Source organism: Cololabis saira, chromosome 24 (genome assembly GCF_033807715.1).
Source record: "Cololabis saira isolate AMF1-May2022 chromosome 24, fColSai1.1, whole genome shotgun sequence".
Taxonomy (NCBI): domain Eukaryota; kingdom Metazoa; phylum Chordata; class Actinopteri; order Beloniformes; family Belonidae; genus Cololabis; species Cololabis saira.
In genome coordinates, this window is record NC_084610.1 from 19099043 (window position 1) to 19125906 (window position 26864).

The 26864-nt window shown below is 38.3% G+C and overlaps 2 protein-coding genes across 2 annotated transcripts in view; both read left to right on the forward strand.

The window, feature by feature from the left end:
* LOC133425424 (bone morphogenetic protein receptor type-2-like) overlaps positions 1–3140 on the forward strand; it is a 63548-nt gene extending 60408 nt beyond the window's left edge. Inside the window, exon 15 of the mRNA XM_061716276.1 lies at positions 1411–3140. Within this exon, the coding sequence (XP_061572260.1) occupies positions 1411–1888 (478 nt within the window). The 3' untranslated portion in view covers positions 1889–3140. The remainder of the gene's footprint in view (positions 1–1410) is intronic.
* On the forward strand, positions 3043–24567 carry fam117ba (family with sequence similarity 117 member Ba). The gene is made up of 9 exons (XM_061715372.1): positions 3043–3076; positions 10876–11259; positions 15864–16120; positions 17359–17442; positions 17523–17633; positions 18704–18847; positions 20608–20815; positions 22440–22560; positions 23939–24567. The coding sequence occupies exons 1-9, from the start codon at positions 3043–3045 to the stop codon at positions 24162–24164; spliced, it is 1569 nt and encodes a 522-aa protein (XP_061571356.1). The 3' UTR covers positions 24165–24567.
* The last annotated feature ends 2297 nt before the right edge of the window (positions 24568–26864 follow it).

Consider the following 26864-nt stretch of genomic DNA (forward strand, 5'->3'; position numbering starts at 1 on the left):
GTATGGCACGCGTCGACACGTACCACACGCCGTCACTGACGCGTACCTCCCAAAAATTGTAACTACGCGTTGAGGCGACACAGACCAAACGCAGACCGAGAGGGCTGTGATTGGTTTGCTTGGTAGCAACGCATTCCCGGTTTCCGGTTTGAAGCAGCCGTGAACTTTCAGCGCTCTTTTCTTCGTGTATGTGTGATTTTTTTTTTTTTTTAATTTTATTTATTTATTTTTTTTTGCACAATAGTTGTCCTTATCTCTTTGATTCACTGTGACCGGAAAAAGACGGATAAACCATTCAGGAAAAGATCGAGATCTAGCGGTCGTGGGGGGTACTGCACCGCGGCAAAATGGAGTGACGGAGAAGTCCGAAGGTTCACAACGGCGTCACAGTGACGGCGTCACGGTGACGGCGTCACGGTGACGGTGTGTGCACGGCGTCGCTTTGACGCTGAACCATAATTCAAGCTTCAGACGTCTGACTCCAACCCCCCGACCAATCGGTGGCCTGTAGTGTGATGACCGGTGCGAGTTGAGTCGCGCTGAGTAGGTACTAGTGGAAAAGCACCAATAGATGACATCAATCCTCACTCGTAGTATTTCAAAGGTTATGGGACGGCAATACCAACTCGGTCAATCAAATCTACCAATGTCGAGAATAATGTTGAAATACAGTTTCAAGAATAAAGTCGAAATTTCCCCTTTTTTTCCTCAACATTTCAACTTTATTCACAAAATTTTGACTTTTTTCTCGACATTTTGACTTTTTTCCTCGAAATTGTACTTCAACATTGACCTCAACATTTTGACTTTTTTCTCGACATTTTGACTTTTTTCTCAACATTTTGACTTTTTTCTCGACATTTTGACTTTTTTCTTGAAGTGCACAATGAAAAAAAATCTTCCTCCTCTAAAATATTATTTTTATTTTCCCCCTGCCTGGGCCTAGCACTCTTCTGTAACATTTCAACTTTATTCACTAAATTTTGACTTTTTTCTCGACATTTCGACTTTTTTCTCGACATTTTGACTTTTTTCTCGACATTTTGACTTTTTTCTCGACATTTCGACTTTTTTCTCGACATTTCGACTTTTTCTCGACATTTTGACTTTTTTCCTCGAAATTGTACTTCAACATTGATCTCAACATTTTGACTTTTTTCTCGACATTTTGACTTTTTTCTTGAAGTGCACAATGAAAAAAAATCTTCCTCCTCTAAAATATTATTTTTATTTTCCCCCTGCCTGGGCCTAGCACTCTTCTGTAACATTTCAACTTTATTCACTAAATTTTGACTTTTTTTCTCAACATTTCGACTTTTTTCTCGGCATTTCGACTTTTTCCTCGAAGTGCATAATGAAAAACAGACAAACTAGTGCTTGTTCCTCACTGCCTCTTTTCTCCTCTTCCAGGGGAGGGTTTGGTGCAGCCCGACGGCGCCTTGGGGACGGGGGAGAAAATCAAGAAACGCGTCAAAACGCCTTACTCTCTAAAGAAGTGGCGGCCCAGCACCTGGGTGATCTCCACGGACAGCCGGGGGCCCGAGGTCAACAACAACGGGTCCAGCCGCGGCCGCGACCACAGCCAGAACCGGCCCAAGTCCAGCTCGGCCATCTACCTGCAGGGGGGGGGCCTGGCCAGCGAGCCCAGCGACACACAAGTGTGAACTTTCCATCCTCCAGTGACACTGCAGACGTGGGCAGCAGCGTCTCCGCCGGAGCCCGGGGCGGAGGCCGGCGTCCGTGTGAACAGTTGGGATTGATCATGTACAGTAATCTGATCAGCCCCGCCCCCTCGTGTCTCTCTGACGGCATTGCTTTAAGTGGAATCCAGCTATGCAGCGTTCTCTCTTCTCTTTCTCAATCTGTTGCTTTCTTTGTTTCATCCTGAAGAGCATAGCATTGTTTCGATTTTTTTTATTTTTTTTTATTCCTATGTGCACTTTGAACCATTTTTAATCAGTGTTTCGAAGTCCTGTCTGTTGCGACCTTAACAAAAAGTGGTCTCTAAACGTAAGTAGGCGATGAAAAACAATCAACACTTGGAGCGTTTTATTTTTCTCCTGCTTTGTCAAGCGGTTTGAGAAAAGCTCTGTAAAAGAATTGACGTCTTAAAGACAGAACAAACTAATCCTTTTTATTTGTATGCAATACCAGTTATTGTTTTCTATGTATCAATTTTTCGTATCATACTTTTTTTAATCGTGCAATAGGTTATAGTTCTTAGATGCTTTCAGTGTTTTTATTGCTTCCGTTTATTTTGGCTGTTTATCCTTTCATTACTTTGATATGTTAATCTCTGTTGCACTTATAAATTGTCACAATTGTTTTGTAAATGATAACACTACATACAATCGCCCCCACTTGAGAAGAAACCCGGATGGCAATCATCTCTTTTCCTTTTGGATTTAAGCTGTATTTAGGGGGACACAAACACTAACAATCGACCTTAACGGAGCGGGAACGTCTCGGGTCCTGGGATCCGTCTGCTTCTCCAGCAACGGCTCCGTGCCGTTTTAAAGCTACAATCAGCAGGACGGAGCGTTGGGAGCGATCTGTTACGGTGGCCGGCTCAATCCCTGGACCACCACCACTTGACCTCACTGTGGACCGCGTTTAGCTGAAGTTTATTTTAAGTATTTTGACTGAAAGACCAGAAACACTAAAAGCCCAGATCTGCTGTTTTGTGTTTGAAAATCAGAAACTAAAAAAAAAAAAAAAAAAAAGAAAGGAAAGGGGGGGAAGACCACTGGAGCACGCTGGATATTATTTCTGCTTCTTGTCTCATCCCTTGGTTTGAATGATGGATTTATCGTGCGAGTGCGTGTGCATGTGTTTCTTTACGTCGGCCAGCATCGAGTCGTCGGGTTCTAGCACTGTACAGGTATGCTAAAGTGTCATTGTTCTCGTTCTGTAATTTCAGCGCTGCTTCAGGGCGTACAAAATCTTGTTTATGGTTTTTGTAATCTGTAATTTGTATAAAAGACGTGTATTGCATTAATATTTGCATCATTTTTATGGAGTTCAGTTGTGCATTCAATGGACATGGCCTTTGATTCCATTGCTATGCGTCTGCTCGGTACAGTTTCTGTAAACATTTTCAAGTCTATGAAAGAAAATCTCAATAAATGTATGAAATAATGGTCTGTCTGTTCCAGACATGCCTCATTTGGATTTATACTTTTGTTCGTATCCCAAGAGGATTCATATTAGTGGAAATACATTACCTTGACCGTTTATAACCACAGGGTTCCTACGGGTGCTTGAAATTATAACTGTCTTTCACAAAATTGGGATCAGACTGTATAGTTTAGTTATTACAAGGAGAAATAAAATCAGTAAGATGAAACATAACTAGATGTTTACAGCGTGATACAATGTACATAATTGTGATAAAAAGCGGAAAAAATAATTATGAGTATATATATTCCTGTAGATATTTTACCCCAGCGATAAGGTGCTTGAAGATTTTGAAAATTACCCTTGAAAGTGCTTGAAAAGTGCTTGAATTTGACCTTGAAAAATGTGTAGGAACCGTGTAACCAATACTTTTGTGATTTTTGGTATCTTAAGAAGTCTAAATGAGAAGCAGCAATTAAAAAAAAAAAAAAGAGAGAGGCAGAGCATACGAATAAAAAATATAATCAGTTTAATACTGATCCGTTGGGGAGCGTTTGCATTTACAAGACTGTCTCAGAAAATTAGAATATTGTGATAAAGTTCTTTATTTTCTGTAATGCAATTGAAAAAACTAAAATGTCATACATTCTGGATTCATTACAAATCAACTGAAATGTTGCAAGCCTTTTATTATTTTAATATTGCTGATTATGTCTTACAGTTTAAGATTAAGATTCCCAGAATATTCTAATTTTTTGAGATAGGATATTTGAGTTTTCTTAAGCTGTAAACCATGATCAGCAATATTAAAATAATAAAAGGCTTGCAATATTTCAGTTGATTTGTAATGAATCCAGAATGTATGAAATTTTTGCATTACTGAAAATAAAGGACTATCACAATATTCAAATTTTCTGAGAGAGTCCTGTACAATTGCACCATCAACACGACTGTATCCTGAGTTATGACACTTTTATTCTGAATGATGATGCTTTTATTCATTGGTTGGTTCAAGAAGCGACCAAGCAGAGGTGGTATGGCAAGCCGTTTTAATATTTAACAGCTAGACTGGATATGTGTTGCAGATATACGCAATTCAATTTCTCCTAGTCAAAAAGAGCATTTCAGATATCTACAATTACATTCTTCTTGTCCACAATTGTCATTTCAGATATCCACGTCACTCTGCCCAGGACAAATGACGTCACTTTTGCCAATCGTGTGTGGGGTTTCTAATTACAGATATCTACAATTCAGTTGCAGATATCTGCAATGTGAATTACAGATATCTGCAACTGAATTACGACTATCTGTAATTCCAGTTTTAGATATCTACAATTTAATTCTGACTAGTCCTAATTCCAGTTCAAGATATCTTTAATTCCCCTCAATTCAAGATATTTACATCATCCTTTTTAGATAATTGACTAGTCGGAACGAAGTTGTAGATATCTTGAACTGGAATTATGACTAGTCAAAAATGACGTAGATATCTCAAAGTGGAATTACAGATAGTCATAATTTAATTGTAGATATCTTGTAATGAATTTTAATTAGAGATATCTCAAATTGGAGATATCTTTAACTTCCATTCTGCCTAGTCAAAATTTAATTACAGATATCTTGAATTAGATTTTTGACTAGTCAAAATGATATAGATATCTTGAATGACAATTCTGACTAGTCACAATGTAATTATGACTACAGGACTGTCTCAGAAAATTAGAATATTGTGATTTTCTGTAATGCAATTACAAAAACAAAAATTTCATACATTCTGGATTCATTACAAATCAACTGAAATATTGCAAGGCTTTTATTATTTTAATATTGCTGATCATGGCTTACAGCTTAAGAAAACTCAAATATCCTATCTCAAAAAATTAGAATATTCTGGGAATCTTAATCTTAAACTGTAAACCATAATCAGCAATATTAAAATAGTAAAAGGCTACCAATATTTCAGTTGATTTGTAATGAATCCAGAATGTTTGACATTTTTGTTTTCTTTAATTGCATTACAGAAAATCACAATATTCTAATTTTCGGAGACACTCCTGTACACTGTAAGAAAAGCCCGTAGAAATTACCATAAAAAACTGAAATAGCAACGGTGAAGGACCGTAAATGTTACAGATGAAAATCTTTGTTGACATTGTGTCAGAGTTTGTCTGTCTAACTGGTAATAACTCATTTAATTAAGACATTACTCAAAGAATTCAATGATAGTATGTAGATCTTTATTTCACAACAAAACGCCGCTATTAATACTACAAAATATATTACACAACACACAATCTTTCAATAAAATAAGCGGAAAAATTCAGTCAAATTACTGTCTCATAATGAGGCTTTTACCGATTAATAATACCTTTATTGTGATGTTTTCCAGTGAAATGTAATGGGATTAGATGTAAAATAAGCAATGGCTTCACGCAAATTGTACAGGAGAAAATAGCTTTAATGAAGGCATAGTCATGTTAATTTGGCTGAAAATGGATGTTGAATTTACCAGTTTTGTACGTACATTGTATAATGTTATTTTGTAAAGGATTACAGTTTAAACTTGTAAAATGTACAGGTTGTTCTGTAATGTGTTTTACAATCCGCTGTATCTTTTACAGTATTATTCTGGCACCCACAGCTGCCAGTTTTTTTCCGTAAAAAAAGGCGTTTTTTTTCTTACAGTGTAGTCATAATTACATTGTGACTAGTCAGAATTGTCATTCAAGATATCCAGTACTCGAGTTGAGGGGAAATAAAAAAATAAATAAAAATGGTCCAAATCATCCCCCCTGTAAAACTGCCATCCCCCCTTTCCATCCCTTATGTCATTTAATCAATGAATGTGGTTTTACTGCTATTTCAACATTTAGAGTTATCACCAGAAAAATAACACCAGAAAAATAACTTATTTCACAATTTTCACCTGTTTCAAGTACATTTTCACTTGAAATAATTAGATCTGCCAGTGGAACAAGATTTATCTTCTCATTACAAGCAAAAAAATCTTGTTCCACTGGCAGATTTTTCTACTTATTTCAAGTGAAAATCTACTTGAAACAGGTGAAAATTCTGTTTTTTTCCAGTGATGAGTCTTGTTTTAAGTGTAATGAGATTTCTTTTACTAAAATGAGACATTTTAAATAGAGAGATTTTGAGTTTTTGCAGTGATCCATTTTACTTATCCTGTGAAGGACAGAATCATATTGATAAGTTCAGAAAAGTGTTTTTTATTGTTGTGTTTTGATGTATTTGATGTAAGCCCAGTGGATATTTAAAGCTTACAGAAGGCTGCATTTAACTGCTGCTATGTCATTCCTGCAGTATTTCTGCAGGTGTTTTGGTCAGTGCTATTATTTGTAATATATTATATTATTTGTAATCAGCACAAATTATCTGTCCCCATATGATAAAATCCACCATCCCCCCTGATTTTTTTTTACAACTCGAGTACTGAAGATATCTATAATGGCCGGGTTTCCCAGATCCGACCTCTCTTAAGGATTTAAGAGAGGTTCAAAGAAGGTTTGAACTAAGAGAGAACCCTAAGATACGGGTGTTTCCCAGATGACTTCTTAACACCGTCCTTTAGTTTCGCTCTTTCAGAAGCTCTTTGGAGCAGCTGTCCGGTTCTGAAACCAAATCAATCGATGCCAGGCAAATCGATCACCGATCACTATCAGCGCATTTTCACACGCAGCACTGCTACCTAACGCACGAATTCACTGCTGCCTGTGCGTTATAATAAAAAATTAAGATGATAAATATAATTCAATGACCCTTTTTCATCCAAACGGTGCGTTACTCCGTTATTTCTGGCTACAGTTAGGCTTTTTTTCCCCACACGCAGAAACCGGGAGGAAACGTGGTGGGCGGGTGTGTGCGTTCAAAAACATGAGCCAAGAGAAGGCGAGTTTCGCAAATCACAACGTGGAATTACAGCAATCCCTGGTTTTTCGCAGGGGTTATGTTCCAAAAAGAACCCGTGATAAGTGAAATTCTTTTTACAATTATAGAGGGCTTCAGATTGCAGAGATCATCCCCGCCACGCACGTATTCCTGCTCTTCTGATGCTGCTGCATCCCGCAGGTGGGTTTTTTCAAGAGAAGAAAATAGTTATGGGTCGTTGTCTTCGCTCTTTTTTCTTCTGGGCAAAAAGATTCTTTAATATAAACCGACACCATTGATTATATTTGAGACTGTAATGAACGATTCATCAAAGGATCCCGTTGATCAGCTGCTGCTTCCCTGTCATTACATAGATGCGCTCGGGCGCGGCGCAGGAGGATCGGTGTCACGGCTGCCTGGACAGCGCGGTCCGACAGTACGTCCAGGGGACTGAAGTGCTGACGCACGAATGCGTTCATAAAAACAGTTCTGCTTCGCGCACGGTGACGCGGTTGATTTGCATCGAGAACATGATGTATAGCAGCCAAATCATCAAATAAATGATATTCATGATGATCGTTTTATTTGTGCGTAATGCATAAAGCATATACAGGAACACACTTGTTATTCCTTATTTTTCTTTTTTTTCCCCCCTTTGCTGTCACCAATAAATGCTAAACAATATAAATCTAAAGTATAAAATAGATCAAAACTTGTGCGGGGTGCATTGTTTTAATATCTCATTGCTTGGTGTAATATTGATTTGCCTGACGCGGCTGGATCTGTGAGTCTTTGTTCACTAAGATGGTTGTAAAGACTGGGTCAGCAGCATCTTTCATTTCCTTCTTAATGAAAGAGATACTTAAGCTAAGAGCGACTCTGGGAAACGCGATTTTCTTTCACAGGCTCCTTAAGAAGGTTTGAAAGAAGTCTTTCGCTGTTAAGAACTACTTAACTGATCTGGGAAACCCGGCCAATATCATTTTGACGAGTCAAAAATCTAATTCAAGATATCTGTAATTAAATATTGACTAGGCAGAATGGAAGATAAGTCAAATTTAGCCATTCAATGTTGAAACGGCTTGCCATAGAGGTGTCTGCATCCCTTTCAAATATTATCCCACCTTTTTTTTTTCCCGTGGCAGATGTCGGCAGGCCGACACACGAGGGAGCCATGGAGCCATCCATCCTCCTCCCTGCACTTGTTTACCTCCATCCTCGTCTGCTCCTCGCGCCCTGGCAACTGCAGCATCAGCACGCTCCTGCTCCGCTGACGTCACGGCCGCGTCAAGCTGCACGCTGTTGCTAGGCAGCACCGGAAGTCCGCCGACTTCAAAAAACAAAAATACATTTTTTCCAAAAAGAAAATGTTTATTCTTCTGCAAATTTGATTCGATAAGAGTTAAATATTGGCTTTTTAAACACTGTTAAACATTTAAGATAAGATAAGAAGCTTTATTATCATTGTACAGTATACAATAACATTTCGTTCAGCAGCATCCTCCAGAATAGATACATATAAAACGTATTTAATTATTATTAAATACATAAATAATGTAGATAGTATATGGGTGTGTGTACATATATATATATATATATATATATATATATATATATATATATATATATATATATATATATATATATATATATATATATATATATATATGTTGTATATGTATATATAGGTATATATATATAAAATGTCATACATTCTGGATTCATTACAAATCAACTGAAATATTGCAAGCCTTTTAATTATTTTAATATTGCTGATCATGGCTTACAGTTTAAGAAAACTCAAATATCCTATCTCAAAAAATTAGAATATTCTGGGAATCTTAATCTTAAACTGTAAGCCATAATCAGCAAAATTAAAATAATAAAAGGCTTGCAATATTTCAGTTGATTTGTAATGAATCCAGAATGTATGACATTTTTGTTTTTTTAATTGCATTACAGAAAAAAAAGAACTTTATCACAATATTCTAATTTTCTGAGACAGTCCTGTATATGTATACGCAAAGATCCTCTATATATTATTGAACGTCTCTGGTATATGCAAGGCAAGGCAAGGCAAGTTTATTTGTATAGCACAATTCAACACAAGGTAATTCAAAGTGCTTTACATCAACATTAAAAGTGGCAAGACACAATTAAAACATAAATAACAAATGAAATGAAATAAAAGGATAAGAAAAGAGGTAAAATAATAGAAAGCACAAGTTGTTAAAAAGTAAGGGCAGTAGAGTCCAGCAGAATTACGTTTCTATACGGTCAAAACGTACAAAGACCAGATCAAAACAGTATTACAAAAGTAATCTGTAACAAGTATGTGTGTATATATATATATATATATATATATATATATATATATATATATATATATATATATATATATATATATATATATATATATATATAAATAAATTCATATTTATTAAAAATGGTTATTGGTGCAAACTATGATAACTATACATTGTTTGAATTTGTTGATGTTGAAAAATGTATGAATATGGATTGTTTTTATTTATCTAAATGTTAAACGGAATTACTTTATTTTTTCTTCATTTTCTGTTTTTCCTTTCTTTTTTTAATATACTACCTCTTTAGGTTTGCTTTTAATTTTTTGTTTTAATGTACTGTGTATTATGTTTCAGACCCCAGGAAGAATAGCTGCAGTTTTGCTGTAGCTAATGGGGATCCAAATAAAACTATGAACTAAAGTCCACCAGAGGGGAGGCTGGAGAATAGAGAGTCCTGGATGAGCAGACTCTTGCTTTGTGAAAGTCAACGTGGCGCGACACATACGAAAGTGGCCAAACAGGACCTTTGATGGTAATCACTAAGTTATTCATTCAACTAGGTGTTTTGTTCTGTCCTGTTTCTACAGAAGAGTATCAGGGCCATGCAGGATATTTGAGAGGGGAAGATTTTTTTTCATTGTGCACTTCGAGAAAAAATTCGAAATGTCGAGAAAAAAGTCGAAATGTCAAGATTAATGTTGAAATATAATTTCGAGAAAAAAGTCGAAATGTCGAGAAAAAAGTCGAAATGTCGAGAATAATGTTGAAATACAATTTCGAAAAAAAAGTTGAAATGTCGAGATTTAATGTTAAGATACAATTTCAAGAATAAAGTTGAAATTTCGCCTTTTTTTCTCCACATTTCAACTTTATTCACGAAATTTTGACTTTTTTCTCAACATTTCGACTTTTTTCTTGAAATTGTACTTCAACATTAATCTCGACATTTCAACTTTTTTCTCGACATTTCGACTTTATTCACTAAATTTTGACTTTTTTCTCGCCATTTCGACTTTTTTCTTGAAGTGCACAATGAAAAAAAATCTTCCTCCTCTAAAATATTATTTTTATTTCCCCCCTGCCTGGGCCTAGTACTCTTCCGTAACATTTCAACTTTATTCACTAAATTTTGACTTTTTTCTCAACATTTCGACTCTTCTCAACATTTTGACTTCTTTCTCGACATTTCGACTTTTTTCTCGAAATTGTACTTCAACATTAATCTTGACATTTCGACTTTTTTCTCGACATTTCGACTTTTTTCTCGACATTTTGACTTTTTTCTCGACATTTTGACTTTTTTCTCGAAATTGTACTTCAACATTAATCTCGACATTTCGACTTTTTTCTCGACATTTCAACTTTTTTCTCGAAATTGTACTTCAACATTAATCTCGACATTTCGACTTTTTCTCGACATTTCAACTTTTTTCTCGAAGTGCATAATGAAAAAAAAATCTTCCTCCTCTAAAACATTATTTTTATTTTTCTCCATGTTTCAGCGTTAGAAAGCGTCTTTGTTTTTTCTCGCCATGTTTTATTTTGAAATCCCCCCCGGAAGTGCGTGTTTCCCCGCGCTCTCTTCACACTGGTCCCTCTCCCCTGGTCTCCAGCATCACCGCCGTGTTTCCGTCCCCTCTGTTTCTCTGTCTTTCTCTTATCTCCCCCCTCTTTTTCCTCTCGAGCCCACCCGGCCGTGCTCCGGCGGTCCTCCGGCTGTATTCGGTTATTTCCCCGGGCAGGTCGGGGTCCCGGTGGCCGCCTGGCCGTCGTCTGGAGCGGGAGCCGCTGCTGCCTCAGCACCGCCCATGTGACACCTGCGGCGGCATCAGCCCCGCATCAGCCCCGCACCCAGCGCTCCATGCCGGCCGCTGCGAGCACCAGAGGGGGTTTGTGCAGGAGGAGCTCCATGTCTTTTTACATCAAACACATCACATTTATGAAGGTAAGCTCGCTCAAAAACAAAAAAAAAAAAAACAAAATCCCTTGCAAATGTGAGCTCTGCATCATCCCGAGTGTGTTATCGATGGGGGTCGTGTTATCCGAGCATGCGGTGTGTTTTTACGGCGGGGATCAGCAGAGGGAGGGGCTGCCTCGCGTAAACACAACGGGCCTGCAGAGACCGTGCAGACCGCGGTTGAATTGGTTTGATATTGGATATTATGAATTCAACACCCATAAAACTTGTGATACATACCACTGATTTTGGTCATATGCTTGTGATGTGCTTGTGATGTGTTCATGGTCATCTAGACTATATATCACAAGAGAGTAATTATTATAAAATCATATTATGGGCTGATTTAATGAGGTTTAAAAATATGCTATCTCAAAAAATTAGAATATTCTGGGAATCTTAATCTTAAACTGCCAAAATCAGCAATATTGAAATAATAAAAGGCTTGCGATATTTCAGTTGATTTGTAATGAATCCAGAATTGTAGACATTTTTGTTTTTTTGATTGCATTACAGAAAATAAAGAACTTTATCACAATATTCTAATTTTCTGAGACAGTCCTGTATATGTATATGTAAGGCAAGGCAAGGCAAGTTTATTTGTATAGTACAATTCAACACAAGGTAATTCAAAGTGCTTTACATCAACATTAAAAGCGGCAAGACACAATTAAACAGTAAATAGTAAATTAAATGAAATAAAAAGATAAGAAAAGAGGTAAAATAATAGAAAGCACAAGTTTTTAAAAAGTAAGGGCAGTAGAGTCCAGCAGGTACATCACATTCTTACAATGGCAAGAATTACGTTTCTATACGGTCAAAAACGTACAAAGACCGGATCAAATACAGTATTACAAAAGTAATCTGTAACAAGTATGTATGTATATGTGTATATATATATATATATATATATATATATATATATATATATATATATATAAATGAATATTTATTAAAAATGGTTACTATGATAACTATACATTGTTTGAATTTGTTGATGTTATAAAATGTATGAATATGGATTATTTTTTTATATCTAAATGTTAAACGGAATGACTTTATTTTTTCTTTATTTTCTGTTTTTCCTTTCTTTTTTTTAACATGTTTAGGTTTGTTTTTATTTTTTTGTTTTAATGTACTGTGTATTATGTGTCGGACCCCACTGATTTTGGTTATATTGCTTGTGATGTGTTCATGGTCATCTAGAGTCTAGACTATATATCACAAAACAGTAATTATTAAAAAATCATATTATGGGCTGATTTAATGAGGTTTAATGAAAACAATCGGTGTTATGTATCACAAGTTTTATGGGTGTTGAATTCATTAAACCACATTAAATCAGCCCATAATATGATTTTATAATAATTACTGTTTTGTGATATATAGTCTAGATGACCATGAACACATCACAAGTGGTTTGACCAAAATCAGTGGTATGTATCACAAGTTTTATGGGTGTTGAATTCATAATATCCAATATCCAATATCAAACCAATTCAACCGCGGCACCGTGCAGACGAGGGGGGAAAACAGCCTTTTAAATGCAAACCTGTCAGGTTTTGGATTTAAAAATATGGGAAATCAAACAAAAATGGGAAGCAGAGCTCGAAATAGAAATAAGGGAGGAGATTTGGGATAATATTACATCAGAAATACACAAAGTGTCAATACACACACTTTGCATTGACACTTTATACTTTATATTTTTACTTATACCACTACAGTCACTCTGTTGTAGATTTTTTTGACATTCGTATATTTATATATTTTTTGTACATAAGGAGACATGCCCTGTTCATTTTATTCTATTTTATTTCTTGTTCTATTTGATATTTTCAACGTCTTGCTGCTCAGTTGTCCTGCAATTGCCCCTCAGGGATGAATAAAGAATCTGAATCTGAATCTGAAAAAGTAACTAATGCAAACCTATGGAGAGAATTCCAGTGGGAAATAGTCCATAGATTCTTCAGAACCCCTGGAATCCTTTCCAAAATAGACCCCAATGGAACAAGTGCATGTTGGAGGGGGTCTCAGAAAATGAGAATATTGTGATAAAGTTCTTTATTTTCTGTAATGCAATTTAAAAAAAAAAAAAAAAAATTTTTTTTTTTAGATAGGATATTTGAGTTTTCTTAATCTCTGAGTCTGGATTTACTGTACCTCTTTTCTAATCGTCACAAAGCCGCAGAGACCTTCAATATTTAAAGACGCGGGGTTCTCACATCTGTGCAAACAAACATGAAATGATTCATGTCATGTCAATCAGTTCGAGGAAAAAGAAAATCAATACCAAGTGATACAAATATGCTGGTTTGAACCCCAGTTGCTGTAGTTGGCTCATGGAATAATGATTTAGAAAATGGATGGATGGATGGAATGGGCGATATTTTACCGTTCACGATATACCGTCAAAAAAATTCCCCACGGTAAGAATTTGTCATCTCGCGGTAAAAGCGATAAATACCCGTTGATGATGTTTTTGTGTAACAAACGTGGCGGAAGGCGGATCTGAGAGCGAGGAGCTCGTTGTTAAACGAGGCTCCAGCTCCGTTATCTGGAACTGGTTTGGATTTAAAAAGAGAGACGAGGAGCAAACATCATCTATTATGTGCAGAGTCTGCAAAAACAGAAGGAAATGGTTGTTACATTTTGATATAACGTTTGACTATTACGGAAAGAAATTGCAATAGTATCTAATTTGTGGCATGTTCCAACCACAGGTTAATTTGCACATTTTATTTATATTAGAAAAGGTCATCACTGATAGGATTTTATTTTCAGTGAACCTTTATTTATTTGTCCTATTTCTTTATTTATCAGATTGTATTTTTTTCTACTTTGTGATTTTATAAGCTAAGAAAACTTGAAGGACAATGTTACTTTTGCTGTTTGCTGTTATCCCACTGTTTAAGCCATACAGTTTGAATAAATGTATCTGTTCTTACATTTCAAACTTGTTTCATTTGAGTCATTACAGTTTTGCAGTACAGGTGTACTAATTTAATTGGTTTTTAATAATTAAATTTAATTGGTGTAGTTTAGTAGCATTTAGTATCTTTTAGAGCAGTGTTTTGGGGGCTCCAAAGACTGAATGTGGTGATAGATTTATAGTTACAAAGGTGGAGTTGAATTGGTATTTTTTTTATCGTCATTTTTATCGTTATCGGAATAAATGCCAGAAATTATCGTGATACATTTTTTAGTCCATACCGCCCATCCCTAATGGATGGATGGATGACACATGAGACAGTGAAAGGGCAAAAGGTGGAGGCAGGTGACTGTTTTAAGCCGCTGCCACCTTCCTGCACTACTATCCATGTCATGTACGTCCCGCCGCAGCCGTGCGGCGGTGATCTGAATAGGCCTGTGTTGAAAAAATCGATTTCCCAATTCTAAATTGATTCTCATATTAATTCCTAAAAATCGATTCATATGTCTAAAGATCGATTTGTTTTTATTTATTTATTTTTTAATTTTTTTAATTTTTTAATTTTTTTATTTATGTATTTTTTATTTTTCATCATTACATTACAACTTTTGGTTATTTTTTTGTTTATCCCCAAAAAAGGAATGTTTTGTTGGACACGAGAATAACTGGTGCCATGTTTTTGCCTTTTAAATATGTTTAAAGGTATGAAAACATTAAAGTATTAGGTTATCATTGCATAAATTGTCTATATTTCATTACTTTATATACTGTCTTGGGGTTACATTTGCAAAAAATGCTAAAAACCAAATGCTCAAAAATTAAAAACCAAAATAGACCGAAAATGGAACAAATAAAAACGGAATGTGGGAAAAAATAAAACGGATTTAATCCGTCTCTGTTTCCTCCCTGGATCTGTTTGGTAATTCTGACCCATGATGTTTCTGAAAGCAGTTCTATCAGCATTCTGGGAGCTGATTGGTCCTTACAGCAACATTAGCTGCCAATACTTGCTGTTTAATCTCAATATAATACTAGTATTAATATGTTGCAGAACTAGACAGTCATATAATTCATGTAACAGCTCAAAAAACTGTTTTAATAACACTAACCCAAATCAATATCGGAATCGGATCGAATCAAATCTTGATAATCGATTCTGAATCTTAAGAATCGGAATCGAATCGATTCTTGACATTTGAATCGATCCCCTAGCCCTGCTTACTCCCACGTCCACCAGGTCATCACCACACATGTACATCTGCATCCGGTTGATGTTGGAACCAGAAACACGTACCTGCAGGCAGCAACTGATCAGAGTTGACTGATCTGTGTGGTAGGAGGACAGAAGGAAAAGCTCCAGCTCGGCGAGGAGCAGCCAGGTACACGCCCCCCCCGCTCCGTCCTAAGCTCTTTTTAATGCCATTAGCCAGGGGGCTGTGGGAGCTTTGGCCAGGGGCACATCCCATCGGACCCAGCTGGGGGGGATCAGCATCAATCTGGCAACACATCCCCCCCAAACACACACACACACACACACCTAAACAGACGGACATCTGTGAGCTTATCCTGCAGGCCAGCTTTGTGTCTGTTGATTTGTTGGTGTGTTCACAAATGGGTTGTTGACGTCTCGCTCTTCTCCCTCCCTCTGTTTGGACCACAGTCTGCAACCGTGGCCTTAATCATCTGTATTGCTCCGTGGTCCTCCGGTTCCTCCTCCGGTTCCTCCTCCGGTTCCTATTCCGGGTTCTCCCTCTGAGCGGGTGCTCCTCTTTCTCCTGTCCGTCCCCTGGCCATCGCGTCCAGCTGTGGCCCTCGCAGGGCGCGCTCGCTCCCCTGACGGGTCCCGGGCCTCAGGACGACAGCCAGGACGACAGCCAGCAGCAACACGGCCCCTACATGAGGGACAAAGCCACCCAGGTGAGTCTCAGCAGGGGATGCTCGTGTGTGGTGAAGCAGGTACGGTAGGGATGCAGCCGGGTGAAGGCGGGTGCATCATCAGGCCGCGGCGGTGCCGGGCGAAGGCGATGCCAGGTGAAGGAGGTGCTAGGTCAGGGGTCGGCAACCCAAAATGTTTTAGAGCCATATTGGACCAAAAACACAAAAAACAAATATGTCTGGAGCCGCAGAAAATGAAAAGTCTTGTATAAGCCTTAGAATGAAGGCAACACATGCTGCATGTTTCTATATTAGTTAGAACTGGGGAAGGATTTTTTTTTTTCATTATGCACTTCGAGAAAAAAGTCAAAATGACGAGAAAAAAGTCAAAATTTCGAGAAAAAAGTCAAAATGTCGAGAAAAAAGTAAAAATTTCAAGAAAAAAGTCAAAATGTCGAGAAAAAAGTCGAAATGTCGAGGAAATAGTCAAGATTTTGTGAAAAAAGTTGAAATGTCGAGAAAAAAGTCAAAATTTCGAGAAAAAAGTCAAAATTTCGAGAAAAAAGTCAAAATTTCAAGAAAAAAGTCAAAATGTCGAGGAAATAGTCAAGATTTTGTGAAAAAAGTTGAAATGTCGAGAAAAAAGTCAAAATTTCGAGATCAATGTTGAAGTACAATCTCGAGAAAAAAGTTAAAATGTCGAGAGAAAAAAGGCCAAATTTCGAGAAAAAAGTCGAAATGTCAAGATTAAAAGGGAAAGGAAAAAGGAAGAAAAAAGAGGAAAAAAAGGAAAATGTGTAGGCGGTGCTAGGTGAAGGTGTTACCGAATTACCGCTGGTTGAAATAAATCATTTAGGAAGATAAATGTTGGTTTAATAGATGAAATCTAACAGTTGTAGCTACGCCTGTTAAAGAAATTTGCTCAGAAAATTTCGTGATTTCTGCCTGCCGTCTCCGGAGCTGATTTATGGTCCCGCGTTAAATCGACGCAGAGCCTACGGTGTAGGGTACAGCGTACGTCGCCGCGTAACCTACGCCGTAAGCTCTGCGTTGGTGTAACGCGGAACCATAAATCAGCCTTTATTCTGGCGAGGTTGCAAAAAACGGGCAAAAAAGGCATTATGTACATTCACTGAGTGAATATTATGAAAGTAAAATATATATTTCTCGCTAGAAATGTAATCAAAACTCATTTTTATGCAGAAACTAACTCAAAATATTGATTTTATTCACTAAAAAATAAGAAATGTCCGCCATGTTTTTTTGTGTGTGTGTGTCAGACCCCCAGGGCCTGGGCAGATGAGAGGAGGAGGGGCTCTCACAAGCGCTCGGCCTCCTGTGGGAGCACCGACCAGCTGAAGGAGGTGAGTGTCGTCCCGGGGTTGTGGGTGCACGACACCCCCACCCGTCCTCACTCTCAGTCCTCACCTCTACCTCTCTCCAGATCGCCAAACTGCGACAGCAGCTCCAGCGCAGCAAACGCAGCAGCCGCCATCGGAGGGATAAAGAGCGCAAGTCGCCCTTCAACGGGAGCCACACCATCATCCAGTCACAGGTACGGGGGGTCCGGGTAGTAGCGGTAGTAGTAGTGTGTGTCTACATCTATGTCTGTGTGTGTGAGTGTATGTGTGTGTATTAGGGCTGGGGATCGATTCAAATATCAAGAATCGATTCGATTCCGATTCTTAAGATTCAGAATCGATTATCAAGATTTGATCCGATCCGATTCCGATATTGATTTGGGTTAGTGTTATTAAAACTGTTTTTTGAGCTGTTGCATGAATTATATGACTGTGTAGTTCTGCAACATATTAATACTAGTATTATATTGAGATTAAACAGCAAGTATTGCAGTTAATGATGCTGTAAGGACCAATCACCTCCCAGAATGCTGATAGAACTGCTTTCAGAAACATCATGTGGGTCAGAATTATCAAACAGATCCAGGGAGGAAACAGAGACGGATGAAATCGGTTTTATTTTTTCCCACATTCCGTTTTTATTTGTTCCATTTTCGGTCTATTTTGGTTTTACATTTTTGAGCATTCGGTTTTTTTAGCATTTTTTGCAAATGTAACCCCAAGACAGTATATAAAGTAATGAAATATAGACAATTTATGCAATTATAACTGTAACACTTTAATGTTTTCATACCTTTAAACATATTTAAAGGCAAAAACATGGCACCAGTTATTCTCATGTCCAACAAAACATTCCTTTTTTTGGAATAAACAAAAAAAATAACCAAAAGTTGTAATGTAATGATGAAAAAAAATAATACATAAATAAATAAAAGGAAGAAAAAAAAAAAAAAAATTGATCTTTAGACATATATGAATTAATTTTTTGGAATTAATATGAGAATCGATTTAGAATTGGGAAATCGATTTTTTTCAACACAGGCCTAGTGTGTATCTTCTTGTGTGTGTGTGTGTATGTGTATCTACCTGTGTTGAGTGTGTGTGTGTGTACTTTGACATTTGAAGTGGGCTGTGTTCAAACACATGGACGATTTACTGGATGTTGTTGAAGGATTTCTCCTGTCTGGTTTGATGGAAGCATGTGGCACATATTCATCCTCCTGTCCTCCTTCTGTCCTCCTTCTGTCCTCCTTGTGTCCATCAGTCTCCTCTGCCGAAGACCATCCTGATCCCCATCCCCATCTCCAAGTCCTCGGCCCCGCGTTTCCGCAACAGCGTCGAGGGCCTCAACCAGGAGATCGAGCGCATCACCATCCGAGACCCCCCCGACAAGGATGAGGCCGTCGTGGTGAGTTTCCTGGAGGGGTGGAGGGCGGGGGGGCGGGGGTTAGGGCTGCAACAAAAATCGATAATCACAATTGTCGACAATGAATTCCATTGTCGACAATTGTCGCCAGACGTGTTTTTCCAACGGAGTGAGGCGTCTCACTTCAGTACAATCTCTGCCGAGAGTCGTGCATGCACGATAGCGTCTCAGCAGCTGCGGGTAATAAGACATCAAAAGTTTGGGAGCATTTTAGCCTCGATACGGCGAATAAAAAGATTACTTGCAAGGTTTGCAAAGCCGATGTTGCTTTTCACGGGAGCACGTCGGTAATGCATTTGAAGAGAAAGCACGTCGGAGTGTTGAACGAAACGGACTGGCCTTGGTAAGATATTAAGCCTATTTTCATTTGTTAAATTAATTTGTTTCATTCGTTAACTTTGTTTATTTCATGTTATTTATTAGTATTATTTGAGCCTACTCTCGTTGCTATAACCTCAATCATTGATGCTGCGCGAAAGGTGAAAAAGCTTGTGTGACGATGACAATGATGGATTTACATCTAACTTTCAGTCAGATGCCTATGAACTGTCAATTATCCATCAAACTCCACAATGATCATGTTAACATTAAATCAGATAGATTTGTCTGGACATTTCTCTTGCGGGACGGGAGAAGACACTAAATCAGGGGTGTCAAATGTGCGGCCCGCGGGCCACATGTGGCCCGCGAGAGGTTTTCATACGGCCCGCGAGAAGTTTCCAACGCAAAAAAACGAAATGTTAATTTACTAAAAAGGAAGACATAAATAATTGCCATGAATCGCAGCATATCCGATAATATATTTCTTCTACAAATCCATCGTTATTCCACAAATAGAGCAGTTTTCGACATTTTTTTAGTTTTCTAGAATGCATTTACCGATTTTATTTCTTTGTAGACGGTCGTTTATTTTTATTAACCGACTACTATTATATATTTTCGCAGGAAAAATATCACTGCTAGAAAAGATGATAGAAGATATTTATTCGGAGAATTTCAGTTTTGGATACGAGGATAGTGACAAAGTAAAACAGTTAAAAAAGAAGTGCTGACTTTTTCGGCACACTGGCGTAAATATCCGCGCCAATTTTTAAAAATAAATACACTTAATTGTACTGGAAAAATCTCTAAATCACAAAGAAACACTCGGATGTAATAAGAAAGATTTTGCTTTTAATTAAATTTCCTATAAAAAAGCGAAATATAGAAAAAACATACTTGTTTCTGTTTATCTTTGTAAAATGATATTAAAAGTATCTTACATAATTTGAAAAAAACGAGAAATTTCAAGAAAAGATCCTGAAGAAATATATTTTACATAATTAGAGTGTAAACAAAGTGCATATTTCCTTTAAAATTAATTAAACTGATATTGGATTAGATAACAACAGTAAAAAAAAAAAAAAAGTTAGAAAAAATTAGAAAAAAATTAGAAAAAAAAAATTTCGCACCGTTTTTGTTATTTTGAGCGTGCGGCCCGCGAGAAAAAAATTGGTCAAATCCGGCCCGACAAGCAAAATGAGTTTGACACCCCTGCACTAAATCAATGCATCTCTATTATTGTGCGCCGTGCAGGCATGAATTCGCAGAGTTTTGCAGATGCGGGAGCAGGATGAAGAAAACAGTCCCGCTATAGCAGGGCTCTAGTACCATCTTTCTTGTGTTTATTATCATTTGCCACATAATTTAAGCAACTTCATACTAAATTTGTGTGTGTGTCTGTGTGTGTGTGTGTGTCCCAGCCTCAGGAGGTCCCAGACGGGCACCGGGCCCCCCCACCCTTACCCCCCCAGCGGAGCAGCAGCACCCGCAGCATCGACACACAGACCCCGTCAGGGGGGGGTCTGAGTGGTAACCATAGCAACTGCAGTAGCCGCCCCGACTCCATCTCGCCCTCCTACCTCACGGTGCTCAGCGACGCGGCTGGAGGCAGTCCCTACGAGGACAAAGGTGAGGGGACAAGACACACGCTCCCCGGCCCCGGTCGGGGTGTCCTAACACAGGGGTCGGCAACCCAAATGTTGAAAGAGCCGTATTGGACCAAAAACACAAAAAACAAATATGTCTGGAGCCGCAAAAAATGAAAAGTCTTAGAATGAGTCTTAGAAGGCGAAATGTTGAGAAAAAAGTGGAAAAGTTGAGAAAAAAGTCAATATGTTGAGAAAAAAGTCGAAATGTCGAGATTAATGTTGAAGTACAATCTCGAGAAAAAAGTCGAAATGTCGATAAAAAAGTTGAAATGTCGAGAAAAAAGTCGAAACTTCGAGATTAATGTTGAAGTAAAATTTCGAGAAAAAAGTCGAAATGTTGAGAAAAAAGTCGAAATGTCGAGATTAAAAAAGGAAAAAGGAAGAAAAAAAGAAAGAAAGCAAAAAAACAAGAAAAAAAAGAGAAAATAAAGAGAAGAAAAAAAGGTCAAACATTTTTTTAAAAAGAAGCCATAGCCAAGAACCATATTGGACCAAAAACACAAAAAAGAAATAAGCCTTATAGATACATACAGCATGTGTTGCCTTCATTATATTAGTTATAACTGGGTCCTTGGCTGCAAATGTAGCATGCAAATGTCTTTCCACATGACTCTTTTTGTTATTGGACAACTTCTCGCTACAGAGCAAACATTCAGGCAACGAATGCAAATGATTCGGTCCAAAAAATTTCTCCTCAGTTATTTTTCCTCTTTTTCCCTTTGGAAACAATCCCTTTGGGCGGTTTGTTTACAGCAGCCACCTGCCTGGCGCCGCCCTGCTGGTAGAAACGTGTGCTGCAGGCTCCGACGCAAATCTTGGTTAACAGAAATGTTGAAATGTAATATTTATTCTACACATTTTTACAACATTAGAAAACGTTAAGAATGTTTGTGTCATGTTTGTCCTTCTATAGAAACCATATTAAAACAAAAAAATATATTTCCCTCCCCCATCTAGTTCCGTTGTCGAAAAAAAAGTCAAAATTTCGAGAAAAAAGTCGAAATGTCGAGAAAAAAGTCAAAATTTTGAGATAATATTTGAGAGGAGGAAGATTTTTTTTTCATTATGCACTTCGAGGAAAAAGTCGAAATGTCGAGAAAAAAGTCGAAATGTTGAGAAAAAAGTTTAAATGTCGAGGAAATAGTCAAAATTTCGAGAAAAAAGTTGAAATGTCGAGAAAAAAGTTGAAATGTCGAGATTAATGTTGAAGTACAATCTGGAGAAAAAAGTCAAAATGTTGATTAAAAAAAGTCAAAATGTTGAGAAAAAAGTCGAAATATCGAGATTAATGTTGATGTACAATTTCGAGAAAAAAAGTCGAAATGTTGAGAAAAAAGTGAATATGTCAAGAAAAAAGTCAAAATGTTGGGATTAAAAAGGAAAGGAAGAAAAAAGAAAAAAAAGAGAAAAAAGAGAAAAAAAGGAAAAAAAAGAAAACGACGAAAAGGTCAAACATTTTTGAAAAAGCTCCAGGAGCCACTAGGGCGGCGCTAAAGAGCCACATGCGGCTCTAGAGCTGCGGGTTGCCGACCCCCGTCCTAACATGTCCCCTTCCTCAGGGTGTGATGTGTCCTAACATGTCCTAACACGTCCCTTCCTCCCAGAGCTCAGCCCCGTCTCCCCCCTGCCCAAGTACGCCGCCTCTCCTCGGCCCAACAACAGCTACATGTTCAAGAGGGAACCCCCGGAGGGCTGCGAGAAGGTCAAGGTGTTTGAGGAGTCCATGTGAGTGAGAGCTGAACCCTCCGTCCTCCATAGGACAGAGAAGACTGACTACGTTTACATGCAGTCCATGGCCACAGTTACATGATGTTTTTTTATTCAGAATTAATTATTCAGAATTAAATAATTCCGAATTAAACTATTTTCCTTCGAGTTTACATGGAAATAGTAATTCTGAATTGAGGTTTATATGGAAAACACGTTTGATTGGCTTTATCCAATTCCTCTTAAGGTCTGGGGGTTGGGAAGGTTCTGATTGGATAGGGGGGCGGACCGGAAGTTAAACTACCGGAAGAAAAACAAACTTAGACAACCGCTACACCTTTGAAAAGCTCACAATTTTTATGTTTCCTGTTTCCATCTGTTCTTTTAATTATTTCCAGGTCCTCCAAGCTATTTATTAATTAAATGGTCTCTGCTCTTGACCACCGTTTACTGCGTGCTGCCATCTTGAAACTTTGATTGGAAAACCAGCCCAGCGCGGAATATAAGCGTCATGGAGACAGACGGGCGAGAGAACGAGCAGAAAGAAAGACCGGAATTAATTTAAAGCGGAATGAGTGTAAACATGATCGAGGAATTATTCTATTCGGATTTAAAATCAGAATAAACCAGCCACTTACTTCAGAATTAAGTTTAATTCGGAATGGCCATTTTCATTCAGAATTAAGTGTTTACATGGTAATTTTTAATCATTTTAAATTGGATTTAATTTTAATTCTGAATTAAAGAGGAATTAAACTTCCCATGTAAACGCACTGAATAACCCTTTTAAAACCGGAATATTAGCAATAACCCGGTTGCGCACGGCCATGTAAACACCATTAATCCCTTTGAATAACCGGAATTTGCTCATATTCCGGTTTTTAAAAACCCGAATATGACCCCTGGGTTACTCCTTTTATAACCCGAATATTCGGTCATGTATAGCCTAACCGGATATCCCCATCAAAAGGAACAGGAATTTGTTTTCTGCACATGCTCTTTTCGCAAGGAATCTTGGTCTTGGAGGAGACTAATCACTTCATAAATGTAGTGAAAGATATGAACATTTCTGCATTTGTAGACGGTAGAAAGTACCGGGATAGTGAGATTTACAAAAAGGTGAGCGAAAAGTTGGGCTAGCAGGATTTGTACGAACGTCAGACCAGATGAAGCTCCGCTGGAAGACGCTGAAAAAGGCGAACTACAGAGACAAGAAACAAAACGACTTCTACTGGGCTGTTCATTATCCGAATGTTTCAGTAACTGGAATATTGACCTTAACCCGAATTTTGACTGCATGTAAACGTAGTCAAGAATGTGCTGGTGTTTCGTTGTTTCCATGAGACGTGGAGAGAGCTTTGCAAAGGTCACTGAGCCGTGTTGTGTGTGTCTGCAGGCCCAAACCTCTGCAGGAGATCCCCCCCTTCCTGTGTCCGGACCGCAACAAGGTCAACTTCATCCCCAACAGCGGCTCCGCCTTCTGCCTCGTCAGCATCCTCAAGCCCCTGCTCCCGGGCCCGGAGCTCGGCTACCGGCCCAGCATGGCCCGCCAGAGCCTGTCCCCGTCGCTGGTGCCTCTGTCCACCCAGCCCTGCCTGCTGGAGGAGCCCGAGAGCTTCTGACCGCCCCCACCCCCCCATCAATGAAATGAAAACTAGTGATGCACCGAATGTTCGGTAAACTAAATTGTTCGGCCGAAAATAGCAAAAAAAACACTTTCGGTGTTCGGTGGAATAAGTGCGGGAAAAAAAACGAACAATTAATAACGGCGTGTTTAGATGACGCAATCAAACGGAGAACGCCGTGGAGTGAGGGGCGAGACAGGCAGAGGTGTCAAGTAACGAAGTACAAATACTTTGTTACCTTACTTAAGTAGAAATTTTGGTTATCTATACTTCACTGGAGTAATTATTTTTCAGACGACTTTTTACTTTTACTCCTTACATTTTCACACAATTATCTGTACTTTTTACTCCTTACATTTTATAAACAGCCTCGTTACTCTATTTCATTTGGGCCTTTAATAAAAACTATCCAGTTAAATTGCTCCATCCGGATAGAGTGAATTTGGTTGTGGTTGTTTCAGATGTTCTTGTCCAGTTTTGTTCTTACATCCGTTCCCTCAGATTCCTGCAACTAAACTTGGATGTACATTCCAATAAAGGTTAGGATAAATGATAACATGCCTCTGAAGTTTGACTTTTTGCACCATTACAATACTTATAGGCAACTAGTCATCATATCTCCTGCTCTCTGAAACACATGTTAATGCTCAATAGTACACATATATGGTTCTTTAATATATTTGTATTATACTAACATGCATTCATTTTCAATGGCTTTTGTCCTTAATGGCTTTTTTCCCCCTTACATTACTTTTACTTTTATACTTTAAGTAGTTTTGAAACCAGTACTTTTATACTTTTACTTGAGTAAAAAACTTGAGTTGATACTTCAACTTCTAGTATTTTTAAACTCTAGTATCTATACTTCTACCTGAGTAATGAATGTGAATACTTTTGACACCTCTGGTGACGGGACGAACCCTCACTGTCTGATATATCGAGATCCTCCAAGAAAATAACCCAGATTTTTACAATAATTATACAAGGCTTCAAATTGCGGAGATCAGCCCCACCGCGACCCGATTAACTGGATTTGAACGGGAGAAAATGAAAAAGGATTATGAGGAAAAAATACAATAAATACAGTTGGAAAAATTGTGACTGGCGGGTATTTTACTGCACATTTAATTGATTATGCAATGGTGAAAAAATTGGCAAAATAAATGAAAAACTGCGAAGTTGTTCGGTATTATTCAGTATTCGGCCAAAGTGTTTATTATTATTTTCGGTTACGGCCACAAATTTTTATTTCGGTGCATCACTAATGAAAACACAATCCTTCTGCTCAAAAAAGAAAACCAAGCCTCTAGCATGCCAGCTAAGCTCTCGTTGATGTCCTTCCCCCGGTTGAGAAAGCGCTTCCCACTGCCCCCCGTCCCCCCGGACCAGCGACACCAGTGTCTGCAGCTACATTTCATTGCTTCTTCTACCTTTAAATGCTGGTTATGTTCCTGGTTTTTGGGAGGAAAAAGGCGAAAAGATGAGACTTTTTTTTTTATTTTCATCATAATATACCATGGCGCCTTTCCACGGACATATCTCTTTTTCTATCTGTAGTTGTTTCTCTTGATGTAAATTATGCCTTCCATTACAGAAAAGAAGAAAAAAAAAAAAAAAAAAAAAAAACGCCGCTTGTTTCCTTGGCGACCACAAGATTGACCACGGAGGCTAAACTTTGGTGCTGCAAGATGTACCGTAGTAAAACTTGAAGGATGGTTAAAAAAAACATGTGCCTGATATTTTTCGACCGCTCGGTCTCCCTGAACCGCCGCGACGCTGCGATCGTCTGATCTTTGACGGTCAGAGATGCACAGAGCCGGGCAAAACAACAAACATCCCCTTCAAGGTGACGCACCGTTCACAGAGCAGGACCAAGCTGGAGGACACGGCCACATCTGTTTTCTACTTTTACGGTTGGCTCCTGCGGCGAGCTGAGCTGTAACAGTAACCGGTTGCTGAGCAGTAACCGGTATCTGAGCGGTAACCGGGAGCAGCGAGCTGCTCTCCTGCCTCCGTGTCTCCGTGGAAACTCAGGCCAAGGCTCCACGTTACAGCCTGTCCTAACTGCACGCGAACGTCCGACTATCGCGTGGTATCGGACGCTCTCTGTCCACACTGAAACCGTTATGGGCCCCCACTTTATTTTGATTTTACAGCTGAAACTCGCTTTTTAAAAGGCTGATTTATGGTTCCGCGTTACACCAACGCAGACCCTACGGCGTAGGCTACGCGGCGCACGCACCGAACGTTGCGCGTCGCCGTGGACCTACGCCGTCGATTTTACGTGGAACCACAAATCAGCCTTTACTCACCGCACTACCCGCCCGTGCGCTCCTGAAAGAAACTCCTAAAAGAGTAAAGAGACAAGTAAAAGATGGGTGAGTACTTGTAATCTGTCTACGTTTGTACTTTCTATGCAGAAAACAAGCTTGATATTGTGATATTTAAATGTTCTTCTATTTTCTTCCTGCCGCTCGCGTTGAAAGCCAGTTTAAACCGTTGTAGGAAACAGTCATGATGAGGAACGGCTGATCCAGTTAGTTGAAATGAGAAGTTATCTCTATGATACCTCCTCATTTCACTACAAAAACCTCAATAAAGTGGCAGAAAGAAATATTATCCTATTATCTTATTATATATTATCTTATTATTAGGGTTGGGCGGTATGGACTAAAAAATGTATCACGATAATTTCTG